Source organism: Mobula birostris, chromosome 2, assembly GCF_030028105.1.
Source record: "Mobula birostris isolate sMobBir1 chromosome 2, sMobBir1.hap1, whole genome shotgun sequence".
In the NCBI taxonomy this organism is placed as follows: domain Eukaryota; kingdom Metazoa; phylum Chordata; class Chondrichthyes; order Myliobatiformes; family Myliobatidae; genus Mobula; species Mobula birostris.
Genome location: NC_092371.1, coordinates 74,639,913 through 74,655,206, shown reverse-complemented (window position 1 = coordinate 74,655,206; position 15,294 = coordinate 74,639,913). Strand labels below are relative to the sequence as shown.

At 42.4% G+C, this 15,294-nt stretch overlaps 1 protein-coding gene across 4 annotated transcripts in view; it reads left to right on the top strand.

Moving 5' to 3' along the window:
• LOC140187611 (protein phosphatase 1 regulatory inhibitor subunit 16B-like) overlaps positions 1-15,294 on the top strand; it is a 206,997-nt gene that overhangs the window by 33,412 nt on the left and 158,291 nt on the right. For all 4 annotated transcript variants that reach the window (XM_072243113.1, XM_072243131.1, XM_072243141.1 and 1 more), the window contains exon 2: positions 13,809-14,230. In XM_072243113.1, the coding sequence (XP_072099214.1) occupies positions 13,966-14,230 (265 nt within the window). In that variant the 5' untranslated portion in view covers positions 13,809-13,965. The remainder of the gene's footprint in view (positions 1-13,808; positions 14,231-15,294) is intronic.

Below are 15,294 nucleotides of genomic sequence, written 5' to 3'. Positions count from 1 at the left end.
CCCTCGGTCCCCATCTAAACCCGCTGTACTGTTGTAAGGTTAACTAGCTATGCTATTCAGAGCTGAATGAGGATTTTAGAGTTGGTCTTATTTTGAACACGAGAAGATCTGCAGATGCTGGAAATCCAAAGCAACACACACAGAATGCTGGAGGAACTCAGTAGGTCAGACAGCATGGGTGGAAAAGAGAAAACAGTTGATGTTTCAGGCTGAGTGTCTCCCTGGTGGAGGAAGGGTCTCGGCCTGAAACTTCGACTGTTTACTCGTTTTCCAGTTGAGTTCCTCCAGAGTCCTGTGGATCTTATTTTGACCTCCGAGGCATGTCTGCAGAGGTATTAATCTACACCCACTGAGAGAGAGAGGCATTGCTGGAGGTGCTGTTCCCAAATATCCCATCATTTCTGGCTTGGCAGACCCCATGACTAATTAAAATGAAGTCGTAAATTATACTTGTCATTCAACATTACAGAGAAAATAACAAATCATTCAGTCATTCTGATTACTGCTGCTTGAACCATTATTGATGCAGAATGGTTGCTGCATTTTTTTTTAAAGTACAGTCACTGTACTTTCAAAGTAATTAATTTTGAAATGTTTAGGGACATTCCAAAAATATAATGAAATGCTGTGCAAAGGCAAGTAATTTTTCTGTGCCAGCTAGCCTCTTTTATAATTAATTTTTCAATAAGCAATACGTGGTGGTTGTCCATCGTATCTGACGATGACAGGAAGCCTCTGTAGGAGGGTTTTTAAAGTGGAAAAGCCGTTGCACTAGGGCGTTACCACTCATTCAACCTCAGGAGGCCGGCTCCAGTGGTACAAATAAGTGTCACAGAATGGGGTCTTCCCTGGTTGCCGTGGATGTCCATGATGGCTTTCTGTGCTTTGCCATGGTCCTTGCTCTCCACGGAGTGTTGCAGAACTGCCTTCCTAGCCCTTGGATCTCAGCTGCCCAGTCTGCCTGAGCCGACTTCGCATGCCAGGACAGGCATGTCCCAGTCTCTCTGGGGCATGAGGACCACCGGCTACCCTCACACGGTTTAGACCATAAGACAAAGGAGCAGTAGTCAGCCATTCGGCCCATCAAGTCTGCTCTGCCATTTTATCATGATCTGATCCATTCTCCCATTTAGTCCCACTCTCCCGCCTTCTCACCATAACCTTTGATGCCCTGGCTACTCAGATATCTATCAATTTCTGCCTTAAATACACCCAATGACTTGGCCTCCGCTGCCGCCCGTGGCAACAAATTCCATAGATTCAACACCCTCTGGCTAAAAAAATTTCTTCGCATCTCTGTCCTGAATGGGCGCCCTTCAATCCTTAAGTCATGCCCTCTCGTACTAGACTCCCCCACCATGGGAAACAACTTTGTCACATCCACTCTGTCCATGCCTTTCAACATTCGAAATGTTTCTATGAGGTCTCCCCTCATTCTTCTAAACTCCAAGGAATACAGTCCAAGAGCGGACAAACATGCCTCATATGTTAACCCTGTCATTCCCAGAATCATTCTAGTGAATCTTCTCTGTACCCTCTCCAACGTCAGCACATCCTTTCTTAAATAAGGTACCCAAAACTGCCCACAGTACTCCAAGTGAGATCTCACCAGCGCCTTATAGAGCCTCAACATCACATCCCTGCTCCTATATTCTATTCCTCTAGAAATGAATGCCAACATTGCATTCGCTTTCCTCACCATTGACTTCAAAGGGTTTAGTACGCCCTTTGAAGCAGTGTGCTGGGGTGTGGCCACTGTCGTAGGCAAATGTCTACTTGGAGATATGGGTGAGAGCTGAGTGTTCAGTGGGAACCAAAGGTGAGCGAGCTGTCCCAGATTTGACGCGACAAGCCCCTTCACCAGAGGTGATACCCTGGGCACCCTGCTGGTGCATCAAATATGTAGAAAGATGTGACGTAGAATCAGAAGATGTTGGTTCCTTGTGGGTAGAGTTGAGAAGTTAAAGGGTAAAAGGACCCTGATGGTAGTCTTATACAGGCCTCCCAAAGTAGCTGGGATGTGGACCACAGATTACAATGGGAAAGAGAAAAGGGGTATCAAAAGGAAAATGTTATGATAGTCATGGGAGATTGCAACATGCAGGTCAATTGGGAAAATCAAGTTGGTGATGGATCTCAAGAGAGTGAGTTTGTTGAGATGCCTGAGATGGCTTTTAAGAGTGGTTTGTCATTGAGCATTCTAGGGGATCAACTATAGTGGATTGGGTGTTATGTAATGAACTGGAGGTGATTAGGGAGCTTAAGGTAAAGGAACCCTTAGGAGGCAGTGATCACAATATGATTGAGTTCAACTTGAAATTTGATAGGGAGAAAGTAAAGTCTGACATAGTAGTATTTCAGTTGAGTAAAGGAAATTACAGTGGTATGAGGGAGGAGTGGGCCAAAATAAATTGGAAGGAGATGCTGGCAGGGATGACAACAGACAATGGTGTGAGTTTCTGGGAAAAATGAGGAGGCTGCAGGATAGATGTATTCCAAAAACAAAGAAATATTCAAATGGCAAAATGGTACAACTGTGGCTGACAAGGGAAGTCAAAGGTAATGTAAAAGCAAAAGAGAGGGCATACAACAAAGCAAAAATTAGCAGAAAAATAGAGGATTGGGAAGCTTTTAAAAACCTACAGAGAGCAAATAAAATAATCATTAGGAGGGAAGTGATTAAATATGAAAGCAAGCTAGCAAGTTCTATCAAAATAGATAGTAAAGGCTTTTTCAAGTACTGTATGTAAAAAAAGAGAGATGAGAGTGGATATATTTAAGGCAGAGTTTTGATAGATTCTTGATTAGTCAGGACATGAAGAGATACAGGGAGAAGGCAGGAGATTGGGGCTGAGAGGAAAATGCATGACCATGCACTTTGGTAGTAGAAATAAATGTGCAGACTATTTTCTAAGTGGGGAGAAAATCCAAAAGTCTGAGATGCTTAGGGACTTGGAAGTCCTTGTGCAGAACACCTGAAAGGTTAACTTGCAAGTAGAGTCGGTGGTATGGAAGGCAAATGCAATGTTAGCATTCATTTCAAGAGGTCTAGAATACAAGAGCAGGGATGTGATGCTGAGGCTTTATAAGGCACTGTGAGGCCTCATCTTGAGTATTGTGAACAGTTTTGGGCTCCCCATCTAAGAAAAGATGTGCTGACATTGGAGAGGATTCAGAGCAGGTTCACAAGGATGACTCCAGTAATGAAAGGGTTATTATACAAGGAACATTTGATAGCTCTGGGTCTGTAGTAGTAGAAGAAGAAGAAGAAAAAGAAGAAGAAATCCCTTAACTCCAAGTGGAATCATCGGGATGCCGTCATGATGGTGTTTCTTTAGCAGGCTTTCTTACTTTTACGAGGCTGAGTTGCTAGCTCAATGCTCAACCCAGCATGGATGGAAAGCATGTGAAGGAGCCAGCTGGATTTGAACTCGGGAGCCTTCGCTCCAAAGTCCGGTGCTGATGCCACTACGCCAGCAGTCGGCAGCTCTGGGTCTGTACTCACTGGAATTTAGAGGGTAGAGGAGGGATCTCATTGAAACCCTTTAAATGTTGAAAGGCCTAGGCAGAGTAGATGTGGAAAGGATGTTTCTCATGGTGAGGGAGTCTAGGACAAGAGGGCACAGCTTCAGGATAGAGGGGTGTCCATTTAAAACAGAGATGCACAGAAATTTCTTTAGCCAGAAGGTGGTGAATTTGTTACCACAGGCAGTTGTGGAGGCCAGGTCGTTGGATATATTTAAGGCAGAGCTTGATAGGCTCTTGATTGGACACGGCATCAAAGATTACAGAAAGAAGGCCAGGGAGTGGGACTGAACGGGGGGAAAAAAATGGATCAGCCATGATTAAATGTCAGAGCAGATTCGATGGGCCAAATGGCCTAATTCTTCTCCTATGTTTATACAACCAGAAGCAATATGTGGAATTCAATATTCGTCCATTCGTAGTAATTTTGGATAGTTCACTGCATGTTAAAAAGATACTGGGCACTGGCATTGGTTTTCTGTGATTCCCTCAGGCCAGTATAAGGCATAAATTACTGGTGCGTTGGATCCCATTGGAGAGGAGTATTTGTTTCATTTATTTTCATAGTGTATCTTTTCCACATTGGTTGCTTGTCCGTCTTTGTTTATGTAAAGTTTATCATAAATTAGACTCATAGAAAATTACAGCACAGAAACAGGCCCTTCGGCCCATCTAGTCCATGTCGAGCCTTTTAAATTGCCTACTCCCACAGACCTGCACTGGGCCCAGAGCCCTCCATACCTCTACAACTCATGTACCTATGCAAACTTTGCTTAAAGTGAGCTCACATGTATCATTTGCGCTGGCAGCTCATTCCACCCTCTCACCACTCTCTGAGTGAAGAAGTTTCCCCTCAGGTTCCCCTTAAACTTTTCACTTTTACCTTTAACCCATGACCTCTAGTTGTAGTTCTATTAATATTCTATTGTATTCCTTTATTTTCCTGTAAATGCCTGCAAGAAAATGAATTTCAAGGTAGCATATATTAACATATATGTGTTTTGATAATAAATTTTACTTCAGCTTTGAGTGGCAGTTTCTAAAAAATCTTTTGCCCTTGAGTAGATGTGATACAAGTTTCATTCATCACAGAGGTGAATAACTGTGAATCTGCTCTTGGATACACACATGAAATTGGGTTATTTTAGCCTTTTGAGGATAGTATTTAGAAAGTAACTTCTGACTATATACGTTACATATTATAGTTGCTATTCCATAGATTTGTTGAGTACGTCCACAAGAAAATGAATCTCTGGGTTGTATATGGTGACATATATGTACTTTGATACTGTAATAAAATTTACTTTGAAATTTGACCTTTTGAACTGACTGCTGAAATTGTCCAATGACTAAATAGTACAGAAATTGCAAACCAGTCTTTATTCTTTGCATGAACTTTAAACCCACCCCTCTCCCAAATCTTATTTCTTTTAAACACTCCATTAAGCTGTTGGGTCAGTGTATGTTGAAACTAATAACTTTGCCAATATATCCCATAATTTTTCAGGTCTTCTTATCTTAACTTCCTTCACCCTGCTTCCTAAATCTTTTCCCCCTTTTCCCATAATTTTGACCCCCCCCCAAACATTTAGTGGCCACTTTATTAGGTACCTCCTGAAAATAATAAAGTGGCCATTGAGTGTATATTCATGGTTTTCTGCTTCTGTAGACTCCAAGATTTGAAGTTTGTGCATACAGAGATGCTTTTCTGCACACCACTGTTGTAACGTGGTTGTCTGAGTTACTGTTGCCTTCCTGTCAGTTTAAACCAGCCTGGCCTTTCTCCTCTGACCTCTCTCATTAACAAGACTTTTCTGCTCACAAAACTGCCACTCACTGGATGTTTTTTGTTTTCACACTATTATCTGTAAATGCCAAACACAGTACGTTTAAAATCCTAGAAGGCTATCAGTTTCTGAGATACTCAAATCACCCCATCTGGCACCAACTACCATTCGACGGTCAAGGTCACTTAGATCACATTTCTTTCCCATTCTGATGTTTAGTCTGAACAACAACTGAACCTTTTGACCATATTTGCATGCTTTTGTGTGTTGAGTTAGATATTTGCATTAACAAGCAGGTGTACCTAATAAAATGGCCTCTGAGTGTGCATTGAAAACTGTTTCTTTCTATTGTCTCCATGCTCTTCAAATTTAAATTTACTTATACAAGTCATCCTAAACGGCTGCATTACGATTGACTGCATTTCTAGCTCGCGTTTTAAGTACCTTTCAATCAAGTGTAAGTTCTCTGTCTATGGCTGGGCAATTGAATACAATTTATCCCAAAGCAATTACTTCAGCTAACAGTCAGCTTCCAACTATTCCTGGTCAGATCTTTGTTTTGATCTGCTGATTGCTCTCAGTCTCGATGAAAAGAAAATGCAGGAGATCTCTGAGATACGACGAGCCCGACTTCACACAAATCTCCCGTATGTTTTTGCAAAATCATAATCTGGTTTATTATCACCAGCCTATTTGTTTCCAACCATCATTAATAATAATCAATTAATGATTGGATAGTATTTTGTCACGAACCCCGTGACAGGAATAAAGAACCAGCAGATGGAGAACACTTTGGAGTCCAGTATTGCTATAAGCTAATAATATTTATTATTAACTACGCAATACAGTAATATAAATGTAGATAAATCAAACAGGTTAGCAATGATTTTATATATTTATATATATATATATATATATATATATATATATATGTAAGTATATCAGTAAGTGTGGAAATATATGTATGAAAAACCAAGCTTCTTTAAGTCTAGGGGTAAAAAGACAGTCTTACGATGATGAGTAAAGTTCAGTTCAGTTCAGTTCAGTTTGTGGTATTGAGTTGAGTAGTGATGGAGAGAGAGAGGGAGAGATCTGAGTCTTCAGGTGAGCTGACGCCGACGATCTTCTCGTTGTCCTTCGAAATCCTTTAAAAGTCACTGACTGTGACTTTAACAAATGGGACCGGTTTTCTGTGGTGGAGCTATCACCCAGGCAAGGGTGGACACATGGACAACTCCCCACCAGTCAACCCCGTTTTCCTTCTTTCCACTGCAAGAGCGATGGATCGATCCGCCTGATCGATCCTCCAAAACCCACTTTTCCTGCGGGCACAACAATGCTCATTCAGTGTCCAAACATGTGACTGAGGTCTGTATCATCTGACCTCCTATTTTATCTTCCCGTGCTGAGCATCAACTGTCATTCAAATAATCACCCCTTCCTCTCTCTCTGAAGAAATACACAAGCAGGCAAAAGTCCTTGAAGAAGTATCAACAACCTGCTGAAAATTATAACATCAATTGTCCATTAAATAGCGCTGCCTTCCATCACCATAGCAACTTACAAGCTGCTCGGTGCTATCTCCACTTTAGCAGAAATCCAAAAGTTAACCAGTTCTTTCTTGTTCCTTAGAGTGACAGTCTAACAGTTAGTCTTCATCTCTCTCTCTCTCTTTCAAAACAAGACATCGATGTTAAATAACTCTCTCTCTCTCTCTCTCTCTCTCTTTTCAAAAGCACAGTTAATAGGGGTAATCGAGCACAGTTCATAGGGGTAATTCAGGATCCCGTCACAATATATCCATACTACCAGAGTGGCACAGTAGTGTAGCAGTTAGCTCAAGGCTATTACAGCATGGAATGTTTTGGAGTTCAATTTCAGTACTCTCTGTACGTTCTTCCTTTGCTGCGTGGGTTTCTTCCCACAGTCTGAAGACTTATCAGTTAGTAGGTTAACTGGTCATTGTAAATTGTTCCATGATTAGGCTAATGTTGCTGCTTGTTAGGCCAGTATCTCTAAATAAATATTCCACCAGTTTAGTTAAGGTGAATATTTCATGAAATGAAGTGCTAGAGCAAGAATGGTGCGTGTAGAGTGATGCCTTTTGGGTCGGTAGAGAAAATAGATGTTTCTGACTTACAGAGAAATTGGTTTTGGGATAGTTCTCAGGAACTGAACCTGGCGACTATCTGTTCTGAAAAGCAGATATAGGTTAGGATAGTAATACCAGAAAGGTCATAAAGTTCCAGAATGAAAGTTCAAAGTAAAATTCATTATCAGAGTACGTACATGTCTGCACATAGAACCCTGAGACTCAGCTTCCAGCGGGCATACTCAGTAAGTCTATAGAATAGTAACTATAGCAGTATCAGTGAAAGAGCAAGTAGAGTGCAGAAGACAACAAACTGTGCAAATGCAAATATAGATAAATAGCAATAAATAATGGGACTATGAATTAACAAGATAGAGAGTTCTTAAAGTGAGATCAGTGGTTGTGGAAACATCTCAATAGATGAGTGAAATTATCCTCTTTTGTTCAAGAGCCTGATGGTTGAGGGGCAGTAACTGTTCCCGAACCTGATGGTGCGAGTCCTGTGGTACTTATACCTTCAACATGATGAGAGCAGCAAGAGGAGAGCATGACCTGGGTGCTGGAGATCTGTGATAATTGATCCTTCCACAGCATTTCATGTAGATGTCCTCAGTGTTTGGGAGGGCTTTACCCGTGATGTACTGGGCTGAATCTACTACCCCTTGGAGTTCACTACCTTTTTCATTTCAAAGGCATTGAACCTCTATGGAGAGGTTCTCAAACCAGGCCATAATGTAGCCAGTTCACCACTCTCTGGCTAAAGAAATTCCTCTCCATAGATGCTGCCTGATTTACTGTGTTTCTGCAGCATCTTGTTTAGTTGCTCCAAATTTCCAGCATCTACAGAATCTCTTGTGTTAAGAAGGGAAAAAAATAAACAGTGGGAGCCAGATGGGATGTAGGAAGGGGAAGGTAGATACTTAGAATGAACTTTGGTATAGATTTGGGGTGGGAGGTGGGACTCCCCAGCAAGGCAAATAATGCAGAGGAATGAATGAGTGATCAAGGGTTGGGGAAAGGATTAACACTTCTTCCTTGCTGTGAAATCTGCGTTGGCTGGGTAAGTGAGGAACAGTCTGGATGTTAATCTTGAGCTGTGAACAGCTGCCAGAATATGTGTGGCATTAAGCAGATGTTTATTATGTTATCAATATGAACTGAATCAGTATGAATTAGGAGAGCCTAAGACCAGAGGACACAGCCTCAGAATAGAGGGACGTGCTTTTAGACTGGAGATGAGGAGGAATTTCTTTAGCCAGAGAGTGGTGAATCTATGGAATTTGTTGTCACAGGCAGCTGTGGAGGTCAAGTCTTTACATGTATTAAGGTAGAGGGTGATAGATTCTTGACTGGTCAGGGCATGAAGGGATAGAGGGAGAAGGCAGGAGATTGGGGCTTAGAGGAAAAATGGATGAAATGGTGGAGCAGAGTCGATGGGCCAAATGGCCTAATTCTGTTCCTATATCTTATAGTCTTATGGTCTTATGAATGAAATGCTTGTAAATGGAGATATAAATCCTTTGAGGTAATTGTATTAAAACTGTAAAGGGCTTTGCAAAGCTTATGTGATTTCAGGTTCATGATATAATTGGAACTGGGCACTTCACAGAGCTGCTATAAAAGTTTAATAAGAACATTTGATAGGATAGCATTTTAAAATGTTCTTAAAGGTAGATTGCATACAATTCTGGTGGTAAGGATATGTCTTGTTTAATCTTTCTATGTATTTCCCTCCTCGTCATCAGATCTGCTCTTGCATGGCACAGTAGTGTAGTGGTTAGCACACTTGGTTCAATTCCCACCACTGTCTGTAAGGAGTGTATGTACATTCTACCCGTGACTGCATGGGTTTCCTTTAGGTGCTCTGGTTCCTCCCCCCCCCCCTCCCCTCCACAGTCCAAGGATGTACCGGTTGATTGTTATAGATTGTCCTGTGATTAGGTCAGGGTTAATCAGGGCTGCTGGCTGGCAGGCTCGAAGGGCTGCATGGCCTATACCACGCTGTACCCTAATAAATAAATATCCATTTTTTGGAAAGATAGCATCCACATGCCTCCTACTCAATTCATTCCTGATAGTTGTGGTACCAACTGAAAAAATCTGGAGATCGTGCCTTGCACTTGGGACTGAGAGGTGGGACTCGCATCCTCTGTATCTCCCTTCCCTTCACCATTCCTCTGACTTCAATTGGCAAATGGGTTAAGAGTTGGAGGATGAAGGTAGGAGAATGGAGTTAAAAAGGGATCAGCCATGATTGAATGGCGAAGCAGACTTGATGAGCTGAATGGCCTAGATTTGCTCCTCCATCGTATGGTTTAGCCTACACAAAATAATATAAGAAAGAGCACGATCAGATATTACTGAAGATGAGTAGGGATGTGCCCATGACATGTTGGGCTGAGTCCACTAAACCGCCATTGGCTTCTGACCAGGAGACAAGAGCTACCCACGTGACCTCATTAACCACAGGGAATCACATGAGGGATCTGTTCAGTAGAGCAATGACCTGTAATACCATCAAAGGTTTGAAATCAGCAGTCTGTTGGAGAAAAAAAATATATTTTCCTTTCCTGTAAATACTTATCACCCTCTGTTCTCAAAACCCCTGAGTTAAGAGAGAGAATCCACTGTGGTTCTAAAGGTACTTTCCTGTATGTTCTGTGGTAAACCTGGGGAATTCTTCATGCCAAAGACCAGGAGGGTGAGGGAGTTTAATTATCAGGTCATAAAAACATCAAACTCAACAGAAGTTAAAGTGTAAGCACTTCACACCTGGGGTAGGTTGCTAATCCTTTTGGGTCTTGCTGGGGTCAATGGGATTTAATATCCAAGCAAGTGGGGTAAAAGCTTGGAGGAGAATTGAGAATATCATTGTGTTTCATTTTGCTTCAGCACTTTTTTATTAGTGTTATTGGTATTTTAACATGGGTGAAAGTTGTGGATGAGGTGAAAATTCCAGGAAAATGGCTTCCAGAGATGGCAGCCCTGGCAGTCACATGACATAATCAAGGCCAAGGTACCTGAAGCACTCAAGTTGGAAATAGTTTCACGAGAAAGACTTGTAGCATCCAATGGTTGTCTGAGGGAAGAGAGCAAAGAAATCTGTTGATCAAATGGCTCTAACAATGAAAAGAGTTTTGCACTGTGTTTATTCTTTCGGATACATTTTATTATGAATGAAAAAACAGGCCTTTTGTAGGGATACTATAGAACTGAATGAGGTCACATGGTCCTTTGTGCTTTTGTTCCCTCATAGTAGAGGGAACAAAATCATCTTATTAATCTACTTCAACTTCCCATTTTAAAAAATAAATTTGTATATTTAAACAGTTCTGTAGTGAAATCTGCATCCTTGTGTTTTAACTCTGTGCCTTCTGGTCCTTGAATGGGAGCAGTTTCCTTTTCTATTTACCCGTAACAAAACCGTAAAAATTTAATGAAGGGTGTTGGCCCAAAACATTGACTGTTTATTCCTCTCCATTTTTTGTACTGACTTTTTTTTTGTCATGAACTGTACTGCAGCTGCAAAGCAGTATTTTTCACGATATACGTCAGGTACCTGGGTCATGAGTCTCTCCTTACTGCTGCTATCAGGAAGAAGGTGCAGAAGCCTCAGGACTCGCACTACCAGGTTCCGAGTCAGTTACCACCCCTCAGCCATCAGGCTCTTTAACCAAAGGGAATAACTTCACTTGCCCCATCATTCCCAAAATGAATGGACTCACTTTCAAGGGCTCTTCATCTCATGTTCTCGATATTTATTGCTTATTTATTTATTTATTCTTTTTGTATTTGCAGTTTGTTGTCGTTTGCACAGTGGTTGAACACCCAGTTGGTGCGGTCGTTCATTGATTCAATTATGGTTATTATTCTATTCTGGATTTATTGTGTACGTCCACAAGAAAATGAATCTCGGGGGTTGTATATGGTGATACTTTGATAATAAATTTACTTTGAACTTGATAATAAACCAGCTTCTGATTTTGAAAACAACAGGTGCAGCTTTATTCAAATCCCTGTTTCTTTTATCTCATATTAGGCTCTAGGTTTTGATGTCAACTGATTTATACTGTACTCCACAGGTAGACTTGAGAGACCAGACCTTGCTTGATACTCACAATGGCACGATGTCCTCATCCATCATGAGATAACAACCAAGTGAAATCCAATATCCGCAGTCCCCTGGCACATTATATCACTGAAGTGTTCCCACAACCAGTGGATTCACTTTGAAATACTCTTCATCTGGTGTTCTTGATATTTATTGCTTCTTTATTTACTATTATTTTCAACTTGTATTGTGGGCACCATTTTAATTGATTTGAATTATGAATTAAAATAATAAATATAGACAATTTCAAAAAAAATTGCGTGATAGGGAAATTTCATGGTGACTTTCATGATCAGCAGCCCCAAATCCATAAGATAAACCTATTCGGGAAGCAAAATCTTTGTTGTCCAGTGTATTCGTAGCCATTGGGTGGTGTGGCTCGAAGGGTCGGAAGGGCCTATTCTGCATTGTATGTCAGTGAAATAAAATAAAATAAATTATTGTTTCATCTCGGGGATCTAGAGCTCTGATTGTATGTGCAGGACCTTTTGTGGTCCTTTGAAAGGGCCCATATTTATCTAGTAACACACATATACACATAAAATACGGGTGGAACTGACCACCATATGGATCATGTTGCAAATGATGGCACTGTGCAGGCTATCTGCGTAGCCACAAATGTTGGTGACAGTGCAGGTCACCACCCACACCACCCTTCTCATGGGCAATACGGCAGTGGAAAGAGTGAGCTGTTTCAAATTTCTGCCAGTTCACAACTCACGAGACCTCTTATGGTCTCAGAACACCATAACCGTTACACATAGGAGCAGAATTAGGCCATTTGGCCCATCAAGTCTGCTCTGCAATTGATGGGAGGCCTGATTGAGGTTTATAAGGTAATTATATACAACTAGGAAAGCTCACCAATGCCTCTACTTTCTGAGGAGGACAAAGAGAGCTGGACTTTGTACACCCATACTCACGTCACTCGACAGATGTGCCAAGAGCGTCCTAACTTGCTGTGCCATTTTGTGGTACGGAATATGTCCTACAGCAGATAGGAGGGCTCTACTTAGAATGGCCCAACCCATCACCAGCACCAGCCTACCCACCATCAAGGACATGTATACAGAAAGGTTCTGGAAAAACACCAGCAATATCATGAAGGATCCCACCCACACTGCTCCTGAGCTGTTTGTCCCACTCCCATCAGGGAGGCATCCACATCAGGACCACTAAACTCAAAAACAGTTATTCCCCCCAAGCCATCAGGCTTAATAACAGCCCCCACCCATTAACCCAGCTCACCACCCCTACATGCACATCACCCACCACCACCCTATGCACATACCATCAGTCTATTACATAACAGTCACTTGTACATTGTGTTTGACAGGATTGCTTTCACCAGTCCTTGAAGATGTCCTGGGTGATCCGTAGCATCCAGGACATCTTCAAGGAGCGATGCTTCAAAAAGTTGGCATCCATCATTAAAGACACCCCTTCGCCCAGGTCATGCCTTTTCCTCGTTACTACCATCAGGGAGGAGGTACAGAAACCTGAAGGCACGCACTCAACAATTCAGGAACAGCTTCACCCCCTCTGCCGTCGTATTTCTGAGTTGACACTGAACCCAGTGAACACTTCCTCATTACTTTTTTGTTGCACTATATATTTAATATACATATATAGTTTATTTTTTTTAAGTGTGCCATACCAGACATTCAGTCATTCTTGTCTGGCACGCAGTGTCAGGATTAACTGGGTCACGTTATGAACGTTCCTGACTTGACCTTTGTATTTTTTAAGAGGCCGAGTGGCTAGCTCAACACTCACCCCAGCGCGGATGGAAAGCATGCTCAGGGGTGTCCCGACCCGGATTTGAACTCGGGAACCTTCGCTCCGGAGTCCGGTGCTGATCTCACTGCGTATATATAGTATTGTAATTCATAGTTTTTAAATTATATTATATTCCATTGTGCTGCTAACACAAGGACTACAAATTTCATGACACGTGCCGGTGATATTAAAGCTGGTTCTGATTCTAATTGTGATAGTTATATTTATTGTGTTCTTTTTGCTTATTGTGTATTTTTATGCCGCAATAAATCTGGAGTAGCAGTCATTTTGTTCTCATTTACACCCATAAGGCAGTAATCTTGAATCTAGAATGTCCGGCCACCTTTAGAGTGTGCGTTCATGCAGAGACGTTTGTGTTTGTTCACACTGTGATCTATGTCTGTGTGGGTTTGCTATGGGTTGAATGTCCAGGGCAGATGTCACATTATCTGTGTAGAGTGCGGTCCTGAACCAAATGACTTAATGCACCAATCTTTTGCTTTGCACTTCTTAGGGCAAGCAAATGGCAAGAATCTGGCTGATCTCTGGTCCTTGCCCCTCTGCTGAACAGCAGCTGTAGGTCTACCACCAATCAGCAGCAGCGCTGGGACAAGTGAACACCCGTCCATGCGTTCCTCCAACCTCGCCCTGCTCCCATCACTCCTGATTTGATGCTCCTTCACTTGGTCATGACCAGCCGCACTGACCTCCTGACGGAACTCCAGTTCCCGGAAAGGTTGCCCACCCCGGACCGCCTGAGAGCCGCGAAGAAGCGGCGGACGCAGCAGCTGAAGAAATGGGCGCAGTACGAGAAGGAGATGCAGAACAAAAAGAGGAAAACTGACAAAAAGAAAGGCGCAGGGAACCAGAAGAGGGTCAGCTTCACTCCCAACGTAACGCTTCTGGAGGCCTCCTCCCGCAATGACCTGGAAGAAGGTAGGGGAATCGTTGTATGCTTCTGTACTGTGCCCTGACAATATTTTAGACCTCAAATATTTTTCATAAAATTGTGCTGATGCTTTTGTTCTCTTCAGTTTCTACTATACAAGTCCAGCTGTTGCCCGGACATGAGGAACTGAGTGATGGGGAAAGGCTGAATAGGTCTGGAATTTGTCCCATGGAGTGTAGGAAATTTGGAAGAGGTATATATCTCGGAATGGAGATGTGTCTCTACCAAAGGAGGTGTAAGGTGCTCCTTCCCTCCGCTCGCCTGCTGGTCATCCTGGGGCAAGGTGTAACACCTGCTTAGCCCCCGGTTCAGGGTCATGTGAAGCCATGGGAACAGCTGGTGGATGGTCGTATGAGCAGCTGGTGCATAATCACAAGTCCTGGTTATTTGACCACTGACACCAGGCAGACAATCTCTGAAGGGTATTGATAATGGCTGGGGTCACCCATCTTGTAAAGGCACTTTCCAGAAGAAGACACACCACTTCTGTGGAAAAAATTTCCAAGAACTATCGCGGTCATGGAAAGACCACAATCGCCTCCATCATACAACAGGGCACCTAGTGAATAGATGAATACAAAATTATAATGGGATTCAATAGGGTAAATGCAAGCGGGCTTTTTCCACTGAGGTTGGATATGGCAACAACTAGAGGTCATAGGTAAAGAGTGAAAGGTGAAATACTTCAGAGGAACCTGAGGGTTCATTCAGAAGGCGGTACGAGTGTGGAATGAGCAGCCAGCAGAAGTAGTGGGCACAGTAACATTTAAAGATAGTTTGGATAACCACATGGATGTGAGGGGTAAGGAGGTCTATGGTGTAGACGTGGGTCAGTGGGTCGAGGCTGAATAACAGTTTGGCATGGACTAGATGGGCTGAATGGCCTGTTTCTGTGCTGGAGTGCTCTGTGACTCTATGTCAAATTGAGTTTACTGTCATGTGTGCAAGTAAGGTGAGCTATAAGTACAATGAAAACTTGCTTGCAACAGCAACCCAGGCACGTAGATTCAGACAACAGACAGAATGTTAAGTTCTACATAAATAAAACAGT